At 48.8% G+C, this 15405-nt stretch overlaps 1 protein-coding gene across 4 annotated transcripts in view; it reads left to right on the top strand.

Moving 5' to 3' along the window:
* Positions 1 to 2971, top strand: part of BCL11B (B-cell CLL/lymphoma 11B (zinc finger protein)) — a 98046-nt gene extending 95075 nt beyond the window's left edge. For all 4 annotated transcript variants that reach the window (XM_006879063.1, XM_006879061.1, XM_006879062.1 and 1 more), the window contains one exon: positions 939 to 2971. In XM_006879063.1, the coding sequence (XP_006879125.1) occupies positions 939 to 2971 (2033 nt within the window). The remainder of the gene's footprint in view (positions 1 to 938) is intronic.
* The last annotated feature ends 12434 nt before the right edge of the window (positions 2972 to 15405 follow it).

Genomic DNA, 15405 nt, shown 5'->3' with positions numbered 1-15405 from the left:
TGGTGGTGCAGCGGGTAAGCAAAGGTCAGTGGTTGGAGTCCATCAGAGGTCCGTGGAAGGATGATGATGTGGCAGTCTAGAAGGATTCACACCCTTGGCAGCCCTGGGGGCAGCTCTTAGCTGTCCTGCAGGTGGTTCCAGTCGGAATCCACTCCATGGCGATGGGGTTTGGTGGTTCTGACTCCCTGGGACAGCCCTCTGTGGGTAGACCTGACCAAGCGCTTGGCTACAGCCCCAAAGGTCGGCAGTTTAAATCCACCTGTAAGAAGCAGATGAAGCAGCTGTCCTCCAGGAAGATGCCAGTCTTGCAAATGCTGGGGGCCATTCTACTCTGTCCTGCAAAGTTGGTCATCCTGAGTCAGTATTGATGGCACAGAGGCGGGTTTGGGGTTATGGAGGGGGGCCCTGCCACCAACAATCTCGCTTAACCTGAGATGACCAGGACAGGGCACCTTTTCCTTAGGAGAATGAACCAGGCCCATAGAGTGGAAATCGCTCGATGAGGCTAGTGTGGGCCGCTGACCACAGAGTGTGGACTACGTCACACCCCAGCCCGGTGGAGAGGGGCCGGAGGGATGGCACGCGTCCCACACTCCGTGGCCCCGAGCCTGCCGGTGCCTGGTTAAAAACACTCTGAGGAGCAAAAGGGGGGGAGGGGTTTGTGCGGGGAGAAAGGTGCAACAATGAATGAATGGAATCCCAAATTCTCTGTAGATGTTCATTGAAATGAAAAAAAAACAACCTAAATTAAAAAAAAAAAAAAAGCACTCTGTTGGAATCGCCAGGTTCCATCTATAAGCACGCTCCTGGGGGAGGCCAGCTTGCGGCCTCGCGAACCCTGTGGGGCCCCAAGGTCCCCGTGGTCGGAGGGACGCGTGTTCTGGCTGTGCGCTCCGGTGGCGCCCTGTTCTCACCCCGTCTCTGCCCTGTCTCCCCAGGTAAGGACGAGCCTTCCAGCTACATTTGCACAACATGCAAGCAGCCTTTCACCAGCGCCTGGTTCCTGCTGCAGCACGCGCAGAACACGCACGGCTTCCGCATCTACCTGGAGCCCGGGCCGGCCAGCAGCTCGCTCACACCGCGCCTCACCATCCCGCCGCCGCTCGGGCCCGACGCTGTGGCGCAGTCGCCGCTCATGAATTTCCTGGGTGACAGCAACCCCTTCAGCCTGCTGCGCATGACCGGGCCCCTGCTGCGCGAGCACCCCGGCTTCGAGGGCCGCCTGCCCGGCACCCCGCCGCTCTTCAGCCCGCCGCCGCGCCACCACCTGGACCCGCACCGGCTCAGCGCCGAGGAGATGGGGCTCGTCGCCCAGCACCCCAGTGCCTTTGACCGAGTCATGCGCCTCAACCCCATGGCCATCGACTCGCCCGCCATGGACTTCTCGCGGCGCCTGCGCGAGCTGGCGGGCAACAGCGCCACACCGCCGCCCGTGTCCCCGGGGCGCGGGAACCCTATGCACCGCCTCCTGAACCCCTTCCAGCCCGGCCCCAAGTCCCCCTTCCTGAGCACGCCGCCGCTGCCGCCCATGCCCCCCGGCGGCACCCCGCCGCCGCAGCCCCCCGCCAAGAGTAAGTCGTGCGAGTTCTGCGGCAAGACCTTCAAGTTCCAGAGCAACCTGATCGTGCACCGGCGCAGCCACACGGGCGAGAAGCCCTACAAGTGCCAGCTGTGCGACCACGCGTGCTCGCAGGCCAGCAAGCTCAAGCGCCACATGAAGACGCACATGCACAAGGCCGGCTCGCTGGCCGGCCGCTCCGACGACGGGCTCTCGGCCGCCAGCTCCCCGGAGCCCGGCACCAGCGAGCTGGCCGCCGAGGGCCTCAAGGCGGCCGACGGCGACTTCCGCCACGAGAGCGACCCGTCGCTGGGCCACGAGGCCGAGGACGACGAGGAGGAGGAGGAGGAAGAGGAGGAGGAGCTGCTGCTGGAGAACGAGAGCCGGCCCGAGTCGAGCTTCAGCATGGACTCGGAGCTGAGCCGCAGCCGCGAGAACGGGGGCGGCGTGGCCGTGGGCGGCGTGGCCGTGGGCGGCGTGGGCGCGGGCGGCGCCAAGCTGGCCGACGAGAAGGCGCTGGTGCTGGGCAAGGTCATGGAGAACGTGGGCCTGGGCGCGCTGCCGCCGCAGTACGAGCTGCTGGCCGACAAGCAGAAGCGCAGCGCCTTCCTGAAGCGCGCGGCCGGCGACCCCGGCGACGATGAGGACGCGGGCGGCTGCGGGGACGCGGGCGCGCCGGGCGCCGTCAACGGGCGCGGGGCCTTCCCGGGCGCCGAGCCCTTCCCCGGCCTCTTCCCGCGCAAGCCCGCGCCCCTGCCCAGCCCCGGGCTGCCCAGCGCGGCCAAGCGCATCAAGGTGGAGAAGGACCTGGAGCTGCCGCCCGCCGCGCTCATCCCCTCGGAGAACGTGTACTCGCAGTGGCTCGTGGGCTACGCCGCGTCGCGCCACTTCATGAAGGACCCCTTCCTGGGCTTCACGGACGCGCGCCAGTCGCCCTTCGCCACTTCGTCCGAGCACTCGTCCGAGAACGGCAGCCTGCGCTTCTCCACGCCGCCGGGGGACCTGCTGGACGGCGGGCTGTCGGGGCGCAGCGGCACGGCCAGCGGGGGCAGCACGCCGCACCTGGGCGGCCCGGGGCCCGGGCGGCCCAGCTCCAAGGAGGGCCGGCGCAGCGACACGTGCGAGTACTGCGGCAAGGTGTTCAAGAACTGCAGCAACCTGACGGTGCACCGGCGGAGCCACACCGGCGAGCGGCCTTACAAGTGCGAGCTGTGCAACTACGCGTGCGCGCAGAGCAGCAAGCTCACGCGCCACATGAAGACGCACGGGCAGATCGGCAAGGAGGTGTACCGCTGCGACATCTGCCAGATGCCCTTCAGCGTCTACAGCACCCTGGAGAAACACATGAAAAAGTGGCACGGGGAGCACTTGCTGACTAACGACGTCAAAATCGAGCAGGCCGAGCGCAGCTAAGGCCCCGCCGCCGCCGCCCCGACGCGGACGGTGCACCTGTTGCCAACGAGCGAATGCTGGCTGACTCGAGCGCGTGCGCGCCGCCCCCCCCCACCCCGTGCGCCCGGGGCCCAGGGGCGCTGGCACTCCGACGCAGCCTGTGTCTGCAGAGTCCTCTGGTGAATCGAGGCAGTAAACATTGTGGAGCCTTTTAACTGTGCAATAATTTCTGTATTTATTGGGTTTTGTATTTTTATTATTATTATTATTTTTTTTTTTTTTGGCATGGGCAGGTACTTCTTTCTGTTGAAATTCCTTTAAGCGATTCTGTTGGGTGTCCATCCCTTCTCCATTCTTTCCTTTCAACCCAGTGGTACCCTGAGGTGATTTACGATGTAGAAGGGAAACCTATCTTCTTAAATTATACATTTTTGGGGGGGGGCGGCGGGGGGGGAGCTGCTTTTTTGAAATTTAAGCTAAGCATGTGTAATTTCTTGTGAAGAAGCCAACACTTAAATGACTTTTAAAGTTGTTTACTTTTTTCGAAATTCCTTCTCTTTTTCTTTTATCCTGAGATGAAAAACAACAACAAACAAAACGGCATGCGTTGGGGGGGCGGGGTGTGGATGTACAGCGATAACAATCTTTGAAGTTGTAGCACTTTGTTTCAGAATTGGAATGGAGATGTAGCACTGATGACGTCCTGAGGAACAGAGGCCTTTTTCTGTGTTGATTTCAACCTTCCCATTTCTGTAAGGAAGACTTTCATCGGTGGGGAAAGGAGAAAAGGGCACCGAGGGGGGGGCAGGTCCCCAGAGCACGACCAGAGGAACAGGGAATTTGAAATCCCCTGGGAAGTGACCCGGGGGCATCTGAAGTCGGGAATGACCTACAGGTCTGCCCTATCCTTGGGTGCTGGTCAGCCCTGGGATGCTGGCTGAGGTTTTGCTGTAGATTAGGTGAGATGGAATTGGGTGAGGGTCATTGTAGGGGTATTTGGTAGTGGTTTGCCAGAACACAGAACGGAAGAAGCTGGTGATATTCTTGTGGCTTTTTCTGTTTCAGAGCCCCTCTCTGTGTGACCCCTCCACGCGTCTCAAGTGGTATGTTGCTATGAATAATCACTGGCAGTTCCCAAGGGAGGCACATGCCCTGGTGGTTACCTGAGGAAGGCAGTACCCTCTCACCTGGTGCACATCTTAGGGGGGGAAGCAAGTCTGGTGACTCTCCTGGAAGGCAGAGGAAGGGTACCCAGCGCTACTTCCCAGTTTGTTTTTTTTTCTCTCCATCCCATTAGGTCAGAAGTCCCTACACACGTTCGAATGCTCAGATTAGACATTTGAATTCTGTTGACCCGCACTTTAAAGCTTTTGTTTGCATTTAAATGAAATGGCTTCTAAACAAGAAATTGCAGCATAGTCTTCTCTATGGCCCAGAGGTGGGTTCAACTGTAAGGACGGCTGAGATTGAGTGTCGGTGTTGCTAAGCGAGGCATTCACAATACCGGCACTATAAAGAACAAAATACTAATTTATTGGACAGTTTTTTCCTACTGCCATCCAATTTGACGTGAGTGCCTTGGAAACTGATCTTCCTATTTGAGTCTCTTGAGACAAATGCAAAACTTTTTTTTTTTTACTAAAAAGACTTTTAAAAAAAGTAAAATAGGAAAAGTACGTTGTTTAGAAACAAACAAAGCCACATTTACTTTAAGTAAATTAAAAAAAAATTCTGGTCGAAGATAGAGGACGTGAAAATGCCATAAGACCCAATCAAATGAAGAAATAAACCCAGCACAACTTTGGATATTCATTAGCTGAATTCTCCTGAGCCCCTTTCTGGTTTTGGGACTACGCTGCTTAGAATGTGGAGTGGAGGTGATTTACTGCTGAATTTACTACTCAAGTGACACAAGTTACAAGTTGCGATCGCTGAATGAAAAACAAAACAAAAAACAATTCAGGAACAATGGCTAATTTTTTTCCTAAAGTTAAATTTAGTGCACTCTGTCTTAAAAATACGTTTACAGTATTGGATACAAACAAGGGTGAAAAAATAAAATAGTGAGTGTGTGTGTGCGTGTGCGTGTGTGTGTTGGAGCGGTCTGCTTTTGTTTTCAAAGTTTGCTTAATAGGTTACACAAAAATGCCACAGTGGCCGCGTGTACATTGTTTTCTTTTGGTGACGGGGTTTTAGTATATATTATATATATTAAAATTTCTTGATTACTGTAAAAGTGGACCAGTATTTGTAATAATCGAGAATGCTTGGGCATTTTACAAAACAAGAAAAAAGAAAAAAAGAAAAAAAATACCCCTTTCTTTTCCTTGAACATGTTGCAGTAAAATTTAAATGGTGGGTCTCTAAGTTTGTTCTTGTCACAGTAACTGTAAAAGTCGGAGTTTTAGTAAATTTTTTCTGCCTTGGGTGTTGAATTTTTATTTCAAAAAAATGTATAGAAACTTGTATTTGGGGATTAAAAGGGGATTGCTACACCATGTAGAAAAAGTATGTAGAAAAAAAAAGTGCTTAATATTGTTATTGCTTTGCAGAAAAAAAAAATCTCATTTCTGACCTGTCCTTATTTTTCTCTTCCCACCTCCCTCTGGAATGGATATATGGTCGGTTCACATGATGTAGGCACTTGCTGTATTTTTACTGGAGCTTGTAATTTTTTAACTGTAAGCTTGTCCTTTTAAAAGGATTTAATGTACCTTTTTGTTAGTGAATTTGGAAATAAAAAGAAAAAAAAACCAAAAACAAACATGCTGCCATAATATATTTTTTTAATTTGGCAGGATAAAAGATTACAAAAATAAATTTGTATGTTGAGTCCTATTGTACAGGAGAGGAGTTGTTTGACAACGTTTGAGGGGGGGAAAAATGAAAATAGTTCACTGCTTTGGGTCCCAAATCATTTAGTTGTATATATTTTTATCAGAAGTGGCCTACACAAAGGACTGTTGGCATCGTAGGGCGTCGCTTGGGAGCCCCCAAACCTTGCATCAGAGCTTTCTGGTGTGGCCACAGCAGGCTTGATTTTGGGGGGGACCCACTATCTGTGTTGAGTGGAAAAACCCATTGTTGTAAAGATGTTGGTGACATTCCACAAAATCCTCCCCCCACCCCCCTTTCTCTCAGAGATCATGTCAGATGTGAGGAGAATGTGAGAGGGTTTCTTCTCTGGTGTCTCCACCCTGGCCTGGCAGCCACCTCCCTTATTCTGAAGAGCAGAGAGGAATACAACTGGGCTTCTCTAGTCCTGAAAACAGACTAACAGTCCAATGTTGTGAAAGGCAGTGGCCGGGCTGCTAGGCGTGAGTGACACCATGTCAAGCAGGACGTCTTTGCTCACGGAAATCGCTGGCCTATTTGTTGTCTGTCTTACCTGCTTTGCTGCTTTGCTCTGAAACCCACGTTCTGTCTGTGGCCGAGTGCTGACGGCCTGGGGTGAATCGGTGCCTTTTCACGTCTCTCTCCCTGTGTGTCTCCTTCACTCTCGGTCCTTCTCCACCTTCACTCATTCTCATCCCATTTCATTTCTTTGTCTTCTCTCCCACTTTTTTTTTTTTGTAAAGCCAAGTAGCTTTAAAATAATAATAATGGTGTTTTTTTGGATGAGGGAATACTGCCGTTTTCTAAAAGAACTATATCAGGAAGCCATGTTTTGTTTTGTTTTTTAATTTCAGGAAAGGTAAGGAAACTTTTTTTTTTCAGACTAGGAAGGTATGACCAAGCACCTTGTGGGCAGACCTTTAGGGGAGGCAGAAATCTTCCTGCTGGGACTGTGCCTTCTCTGTCATAGGCTCTGGGCTCCTTGCCTCTTAGCAAAGTTAAAAGAAAGGAGGAGAGAGAGAGAGAGAGAGAGAAGGCTGAGTTCTGGTTCCGACCAGCTTGACCCAGAGGCCTGGGGGCTGCTGCTCACATGGTCCATTTTGCCAGGTCAAGGAAAGCCCCGGAAGTAACCTGTAGTTAGGACAACTAGTTAGCTCTCTCCAGCAGCTGTTAATGGTTTCCACCAAGTCACCGTAAAGCCAGGACCCAAAGCACAAGAAATGATGTTTGCAGACATTGATACTGAAGCAGCTAGCCCCAGGAGAAAGGTCCCCCCAGGGATGTACTCCAGCCCACCTCAGGCCAGTTTCCACACTGCCAGAACTTTCTCTAATGTTGCCCCAAATTGGAATCTGCCACTCAGCAGGGGGACAGGAGGACGGACTTACTGCTGGGCCTATGTGACTAAGGAAAGCAGCCTTCCTCCGGCCCTGCGTGCCGGCCGGCCGAGGTTGTGTTCCCACGGGCAGCGACCTTGGTGCTTTTTGTATCTCGGCTGCAAAGCAAAGCTACGTTTATCTCAGTTGTTTGCATTTGTACTAGCAAGGCGAAATATTTTTATTACCTTTTCTATCACCTATTGTATGAGCTTTTATTGTTTACGTGGAGGTTTTGTCTTTTACTACAAGTTTGGAACTATTTATTATTGCTTGGTATTTGTGCTCCGTTTAAGAAATGGGCACTTTTTTTTTTTATTACGGATTAAAATGTTGAGATGACGGGAGGTCATTTCAATATGGCTTAGTAAAATATTTATTGTTCCTTTGATTCTCTGTACAAGAGTTCGGGCCTCTTTTCCCCCCTTAATGTCACGATGTTGAGTTCAGCATGTGTCTGCCATTTCATTTGTACGCTTGTTCAAAACCAACTTTGTTCTGGTTTCAAGTTATAAAAAATAAATTGGACATTTAACTTGATCTCTAAACCTTGTCCCTTTCTGTGTCTTTTAAGGGTGAGGGTTGGACAGCTTATTTCCAAGTACATGGATGGAAAGTCACTTGCCATGTTCCTTCTGAGTTAAACACGTAAGCCCACGTCTGGGTCAGGAGGGAGCAGTAAGTGGCTTGAGAAGCTAGTGCCTCCACGGGCTTGCCACACTTGGGACAACAGTGTGGAGCCCTGGTTGCATGTGAGAACTCATTTGGGAACTTTTTAAATTCCAAGTGTGCCCGCCTCACCACTGACCAACTTCATTAGAATCTCTGTAAACACAACCCAGGTCTCACGATTCTTACGAGTCACGTGTTTTTCAAAGGAGCCAAGTCTGAGGCCACATGGTTTAAAAGAAGAAGGAGGTGGCTGGGATTCAAGGGATGGGGGTCTGGTTGGATCCACCAACATCTTCTAAGTGCAGCATGAACCGTGGAGAGGTCAAGAGGGGTCAGATGGAGACACTGCCCCGGTGGTCTCCATAACTCTGTACCTTGGCCAGGTCCTCAGTGCACTTAGTTGTTAGACAAGATGGCCCAGGACCACCAATGATTTTTAACAGAAAAGATTTGCTTCCCTCTGTACTCGCAGCCGTGAGAGAACTTTCTGCAGGGTAACCGCACAGCTCCAGGTGAGGAAGCCAAGTCTTGCAGAATGAAATAGCCCTTTTGCTTGGCTCTTCCTGGAACTGCCGGTGGACTTCTGGCCAAGATGGGGTGGAAGCTGGCTGGATCTCAGCCACAGAGACACACAGGGGCCTGACCCCAACTCAGGCACATCTATGCCCGAGTGGTGGTCAGGGCTGTCCTCTGAGTCAGAAGGGACCAGTGATCATTGATCATTCTTCCCATGTTGCTTGTTGTTGTTGTTAAGTGTCATCGTGTCAAGTGTGACTCCTAGTGACTGTGTGAACAACAGATATGAATCCTGTCCTGTCCGGTGCCGTCCTTATCATCCTTGGCACATTTGAACCCACTGCTGCAGATTCTGTACCAATCTATCTTGTTAAGGGTCTTCCTCTTCTCCACTGACCCTTTACCTTCTAAGCATGGTACCTTTGCCAAGGAATAGCCCCTCCTAATAACAAGTCTGAAATACATGAGATGAAACTTTGCCATCTTTGCATTCAAGGAACATTCTGGTTGCACTTTCCCCAGGACATATCTGTTTGTTCGTTTGGCATCCATGGGATATTCAGCCTCTTCTGCACATTCCCAGGACACCACGTCAGACTACCAGAGAATCATTGCAAAGGGATGTCACAGAAATGAACATACTAAGTCTCCTTACGAAGTTAGTGTTGGCTGTGCTCGTAGGCAGAGGAGGAAGACAGGGGGAGCTTGTTATTCTACGTCCCTTCTTCACTCCAAAGAAACCACCCTTCTCCCAGAGAACATCATCCTGTCCTCCTTCTGAGCCTCAGTTTCCCCTTCTGTCGTGGGGCATTAGGATTACCTGAAAGAACCCATTTTGTCCCTAAATAGTTGGACCTGATGAGCGTGCTGGTTGTGTCTCGAGGAACAAAACTTGGTGGAATGTTACTATTCAGATTACAGAACCCAGTATGAAGACAGGTTCTTGCGAACAGGGAATGAGGATCACTGCTGGTTCAACGTGGCGTTTCCAGTCCCAGTGACTCTGGGCCCAGTTGCTGGGTCTTCCTCCTTCTCAAGCAGTCCCTGTTGGCATGGGGTATCAGAGCAGGCTGCTCAACGCCTCCTTCTTGGGCTTGGAGTCCAGCGATTAAAACTGGGGAACATTCCCTTCTGCTTCGAAGATGATATTCTATGACTAGAACTTTTCTGAAATATGTTAATGTGAAGGAAATACATAATGAAGCTCATGTAACTTTCAAACCAGGGAAACTGACAATTCTGACTTTCAGGTGTTTGGGAGAAGCCTTAGTCACTAATTGCCTGCCCGACAAAGTCTTTAAAAATACTCTTCTAAGATCCTTGTTACAGACCATCTATGATGCTCCAAAGAAGTCAAAACAAGCTGAGCCCCAAAGTTGATTTCGTTCCCCATGTGTGCTGCTCTGGCTGGCTGGGCACACGGGGTGCTCAGGCCTGGGCACTGCCCTCCAGGAGTGCCTTGTTCAATGTGAAAGACAGCCTATGAAGCAGCACTGCAGTGTGGGCAGTGAGGGGAGCTGGAGAGGGAGGATTCACCAGTCAGGGAGGAAGCTTAGGGAAACTGTGCTTCTCTTTGAACGATAAGTAAGGACTCACCCTGAATATGAGGGCAGGAGAAGGGCAGGAGAGGGGGAAATGACAGGCTTTGTGGGTGGTGTGACAGTGGCAAATGTGGGCTGGAAACGCACAGTCACGTCCCTGGAGACTGAATCCTAGTATAGATCAGGACTCCACATTCGTCTAGTCCAACTTCATACAGCATAAGAACATTCTCAAACCCTCCGGTGTAGCACAGCCATCCATCTATCTATTCTTCATTTACTATCCTTCCCATCTGACCATTCACTTATCATCCTTCCTTCCTTCCATCCATCCATCCACCATCCATCCATCCATCCATCCATCCATCCACCATCCATCCACACACATGTATATATATGTTCATATATACAAATGCACACCCATTTATTGTCCATTTGTCCGTCCGTCCATCCATCCATCCATCCATCCATCCATCCATCCATCCATCCATCTTTCATCCATCCATTCCTTCCATCTATCCATCCACAGGTTTGTTCATTTAGTGAACATCTACCAAGCTTACATTATGCTATGCTACATTACATTACATTATGTTACAGACTCAGCTGGGAAGCCAGAGATAAAGATCTCTTAGTCTTACCTTTCAGGTAGACTTTTAGTAGGTAGGATAGGGCCAGAATTCATCCATCCATCCATCCATCCATCCATCCATCCATCCATCCATCTATCCGTTCATCCATCCATCCATCCATCCATCCATCCATCTGCTCATTCTCTTCCCTTTCTTGTAGTTTCTGTCATGAACCCAACGTTTGTAGGCCCTGGTGGTGCAGCCCATGTCCAGATCTCCCTCCTGGCCTGGGAGGCAGGGGAGAACAAGTAATCAGTGTTCAGTCCATCAGGCATTCAGGATGCAGTAGGAACCTGTCTCTGTCCCCGGGCAACACTGCTTCTCTCTATCCTGCATAGTCCGTGATGATGACAAAAATCTATGCTTCTGTGACTGTTTATGAAAATGTCTTATTTAGCCAATAAGAACTGTCCCTTTCAAGACAAGTCCTAGAAGTGAACCCAGAGATCTTCTCTAGAGAAGTGGATGGTTCCCCGATAGGTCCAAACCCATGGCAGGATCATGATACAGGTGTGCTGCTCAGGTGACTGGCCAGCTAAGATTTCTTTTGTACAAAACGCAGAGCAGTGCAGAGTCACAAAGTCCAGGTCAGCGGCCAGCACTTCCTCTTTCCAGACCTTTATCCTTCTTCCAGGTCAGTGACACCAAGTGCTACCGTCCACACTACAGGGCAGGGTGGGAGCAGCTGGGCAGTGTTACGAGGTTACAAGTGAAAGAAAGAGATTGGAAGGCAGACCACAGGCAGCGCCCTCTCCCAGCTGCCCTCCACACTCTACACCACTCAGCTCTTTGTCCTAGATCAGATTTCAACCACAGTTCCCTCTTCTCTTTGGAAAGCTCTGGGACTGTGCGTATCAAGGGACTTAACAGCGTTCTAGTTAATATCATGATATCCTTCTAGAAAATTCTACCAACTAAAAATATTAGTGATTCTCATAAAAAAAAGAAAGTTACTGTTCTGTTCATCATCATCTAAGCATTTCATTAACTAAATACCTGAATGGTAAAAACTTGTGTCCACAAACCTTGGAGGTCAGTAGGAAATATAGTAAAATAAGGACAGGGGGTGAGGTGGCAGGATCTGAGGGGCCGAAAGATGCTATTTAAAAGGGATATATGATTAGGAATCATTGTCATGACAGGAGTCCAGACTTTGGGGGAGGGATTGAATAACAATAAAAGAATTTTTCTTTTACTTTTCAAAGAGAAGAATGAACTGGAGGGAGGGGTGGGCAGGGAGAAAAGTGCAACAATGAATGAATGGAAATCCAAAGTCTCTGTAAGTGTTCATTAAAATTAATAATAATGATAACATTGTTTTTTAAAGAAAGATGCTCTCTGTTGTTAGGTGTTGCCGAGCCAACTGCCACATACAGCGACCCTGTGAGAGATGGATTGGAACCTCCCGGCTCCTGCACCGTCATGGTGCTCTCCTTGCTCGATTCCCGTGTTGCCTAAAAGATAAAGTGAAATATAGAACCCAATGTGCCGATGTAGCCTTGTGAAGCAGACCTCACGCTGGTACGTGTATGTCATAAATTTAACTTTGAGAGGTCCTTGATGGCCAAAGAGAGAACAAGAAACAGACACACGGATGCTTCCTATGCACAGGGAGAAAAACGCAGCAGACAACGACACACACAGAGCGTCACTGAGGAACCGGCCTCATTATTCAACAGAGAGGTGAGTGTGGAAGAATTCATTCGTCACGGAATATTGATCCAAATATTTGCCCATCTAATTTGAAGACGCTAACAACTTCAGCAGTAATGGAAAATCTGTAAATGAGATAATGCGAAATTTTAACTGAACAGAAAAGGCTCTTGTGCTATGATCCAAAATGACACACTGAGATGTGCAGATGCGAGGCGAATCTCTGCGTCCCCCCAGGTGCATGGTGGCTGCCTCCACGTCTGCAGGGGAGGGTTTCACTGGAAACCTTAGTGAAGCTGCTTGCTCAGTAACTAAGCTCACAGGAGCCTGTATCTGCCTTCTTCCTGGATGCTCTGGCCGTCAGGGGTTGGGACGCTGAAGAGACTCACTCTGTAGGAGGGTGAAGAAGGGTTGGGAGAGAAAAACAGGCAGCCACCCCTGGGAGGAGAGTCTTCCACGTGGTGAAAAAATGTGAAACTGCTCACTAGAGATTAGGAAACCCATCCCTGCCTTCCTTGATGGCTAATCTGGTAGTGACATATAAATGTGTATATATATATATATATATTCTTGTTATCGTTGTTGTTAAGTGCCTGACTATATATATATATTCTTGTTATCATTGTTGTTAAATGCCATAGAGTCATAGAAGACCTATAGCGACCCTATCAATGAAAGCCTTGAACACACATCTTTCATCTTTTCTCCAAGTTCATAGAGTTTCTGGAGGAAAGCTTTTTTTTTTTAAGTAGAAGGGCATAGATGTATATAAGATGAAAATGCATGGCCGAAAGCCTGGTCTACAAACATTTCTCCTTTTGCTAGATGTTTGGGAAGTCAGCTTGGATGCTTTTGCTGCTGCAAGTATTCAGATGACGATTGTACTGGACGGACCCTCAAGGAGCCCCAGTGGCACAGTAGTTAGTGCTCAGTTGCTGATGGGAAGGTGGTTGGTTTGAATCCAGCAGCTGCTTTCCAGGAGACGCACGTGGCGATCTGCTTCTGTGAAGATTACAGCCTTGGGAAGCTCACGGAGCCCTCCCACTCTGTCCTGCAGGGTCACCTCGAGTTAGAACAAGGCCCCAGAGGAGACCTGCCTCCTTCGCTGAGTGTCACATCTGTGAGCCATGTGCTCTAACCATGGATGAGTTTCCAAGGCTCATAAAAGCTCTGAACAGAAGCACCGCTGGACAATCTGGAAATGCACACACATCTTGATCCAGCCGGGTAACAGGAGCTGCCTTGTACTTTATGAATAACCTCTGGGATAATGCCTCTTCTGGAAAGATCATCCTCCGGAAGCCATGGCAGAGCCAAAGTTTAGCCTTAAAGAGATCCACAACAGCCGTCCTTACAGGAGCAAAACGTAGGAAGAAAGAAGATGTTCAATGACATCGGATTAGGAATTTGTGGGCTATGGAATATTATATAGTTATTAGAATAATGTTTTAAATGTGTTTTAATAGCACTGGAGAGATGTTCACATAGAATGTTAGACTTTAAAGTAAACATTATATAGGGACTGTTGTGTACTTCTGATCTGATGAACTACCTGTATACACCTACGTGTGGTAGAAAGAAGTGCCTCGGCTGGACAATGATGGTTCTTTTTGGTTACGTGTTAGTAGGACCCCGGCCCCCAGCTGTCGTGAGGAGGATGAACTACCAAGGTCACAGGAAAAAGAAGAGATTACAAAGGATAAAAGAAAATAGCTTGCGTTAGATGTGAAGAGGAGGAGGTGTTCAGAAGAGATCAAGGTCAGTTTAAGGATCTCTTTTGTGGAGAAAGGAGAACCAGCAGGACTTATTGATGGATTGGGTGAAGATGTGAAGGAAAGAAGCATTAAGTATGTCAAGTGGTCTTCGGGTCTGAGCACCAAGGTGGATGGCCAGTCAGTAGCCTGGGAAGAAGTGACAATGAGTGGACTTGGTAGGGTGAGTGGGAGAGTCCATGAGAGTTCCAATTGCTTGGGAATATTGAGATGTGCACTAGTTAAATGGCAAACATCTATCTCATCACATTGTTGAGAAGGTTAAGAAATTATCTGCTGAGCAGACACAGGGAAGCAACGTTGTAGCAGCTGCATGTCACGGGGTTCTTAGTGAGTCTTCCTCCAATCCTAATGCCAGGCCTTTCATATTGGCCAACTTCTCTGATTATTTACTCAACATTGACTAAGCTGGAAAAGATATTGGATACAGCATAGACTTCCTGAATAAAGTGCACATTTGTTTGGGAACAAGTATAACCAGAATGCTACTTGGAAGCAAGAATATATTTTAGGCATGTTATCAGGAAGGAAAAGTCCCTGGAGAGAGTCAAACTGTTCAGTAGAGGGTCACCAAAAAAGAGGAAGACTTTCAACAAGATGGATTGATCCGGTAGCCACAACAATGGGCTGAAACAACAACGATTGTGAAGCTGGCATAAGCCTGGGTGGTATTTCGTTTTGTGGTACATGGGGTCACTAAGAGTTGGCACTGACTTGACGGCATCTTACCACACAGTTATCAACAACAAACAGATCGTGTAGACCATTTGGCTTCAGAGTTTGGTCCTGCCTTTTAGGGATATGAGCTGTCAAGCCTGAGTAACCTGATTGTGTCTCTGAACATCATCTATAAAACTAGGGATAGTGTTGTTATTTTCATTATGTTCCGTGGAGTTGACTACATCTGATGAACAACATGAACACCTTATGAACAATAGATCTGAATTTTGCCCTGCCCTGCCCCATACTCAGGATTCCCCAACAAGCTCAAGTCCATTGTTATAATCACTGTCAATCTACCTTGTTAAATTAAAGGTCGTCTTCTCTTTTTTTCCCTCCACATTTCTTAGCTTGATGTCTTTTCGTGAGAACTTGCCCCTCCTAATAACATCCCCAAAGGACGTGAAGCAAAATCTCACCTCCTCATCTCTAAAATCACCCTGGATCCACTTCCTCTGAGACAGACGTGTTCGTTCATTTGACAATCCATGAGATGTTCAGTACTCTTCTCCAACATCATCATTCAAAGACATTCATTCTTTTATTGGCTTCCTGACTCATTGTCCAACTTTCAGATGCATAGGAAGCAACTGAAAAGAACATGGCTTAGTTCAGATGCAGCTTAGTCTTTAAACTGATACCATTGTTCATGGGAGCTCTGGAGAGGTCCTTGACAGCCGATTTCCCTGAAGAAACACATTTTGCTTTCTTGACTGCTATTATCATGAATGTTGAATG

Source organism: Elephantulus edwardii, unplaced genomic scaffold (genome assembly GCF_000299155.1).
Source record: "Elephantulus edwardii isolate Elephantulus edwardi_28Jun2011 unplaced genomic scaffold, EleEdw1.0 scaffold00002, whole genome shotgun sequence".
NCBI lineage: Eukaryota > Metazoa > Chordata > Mammalia > Macroscelidea > Macroscelididae > Elephantulus > Elephantulus edwardii.
This window is presented reverse-complemented; position numbering and strand designations above follow the sequence as displayed.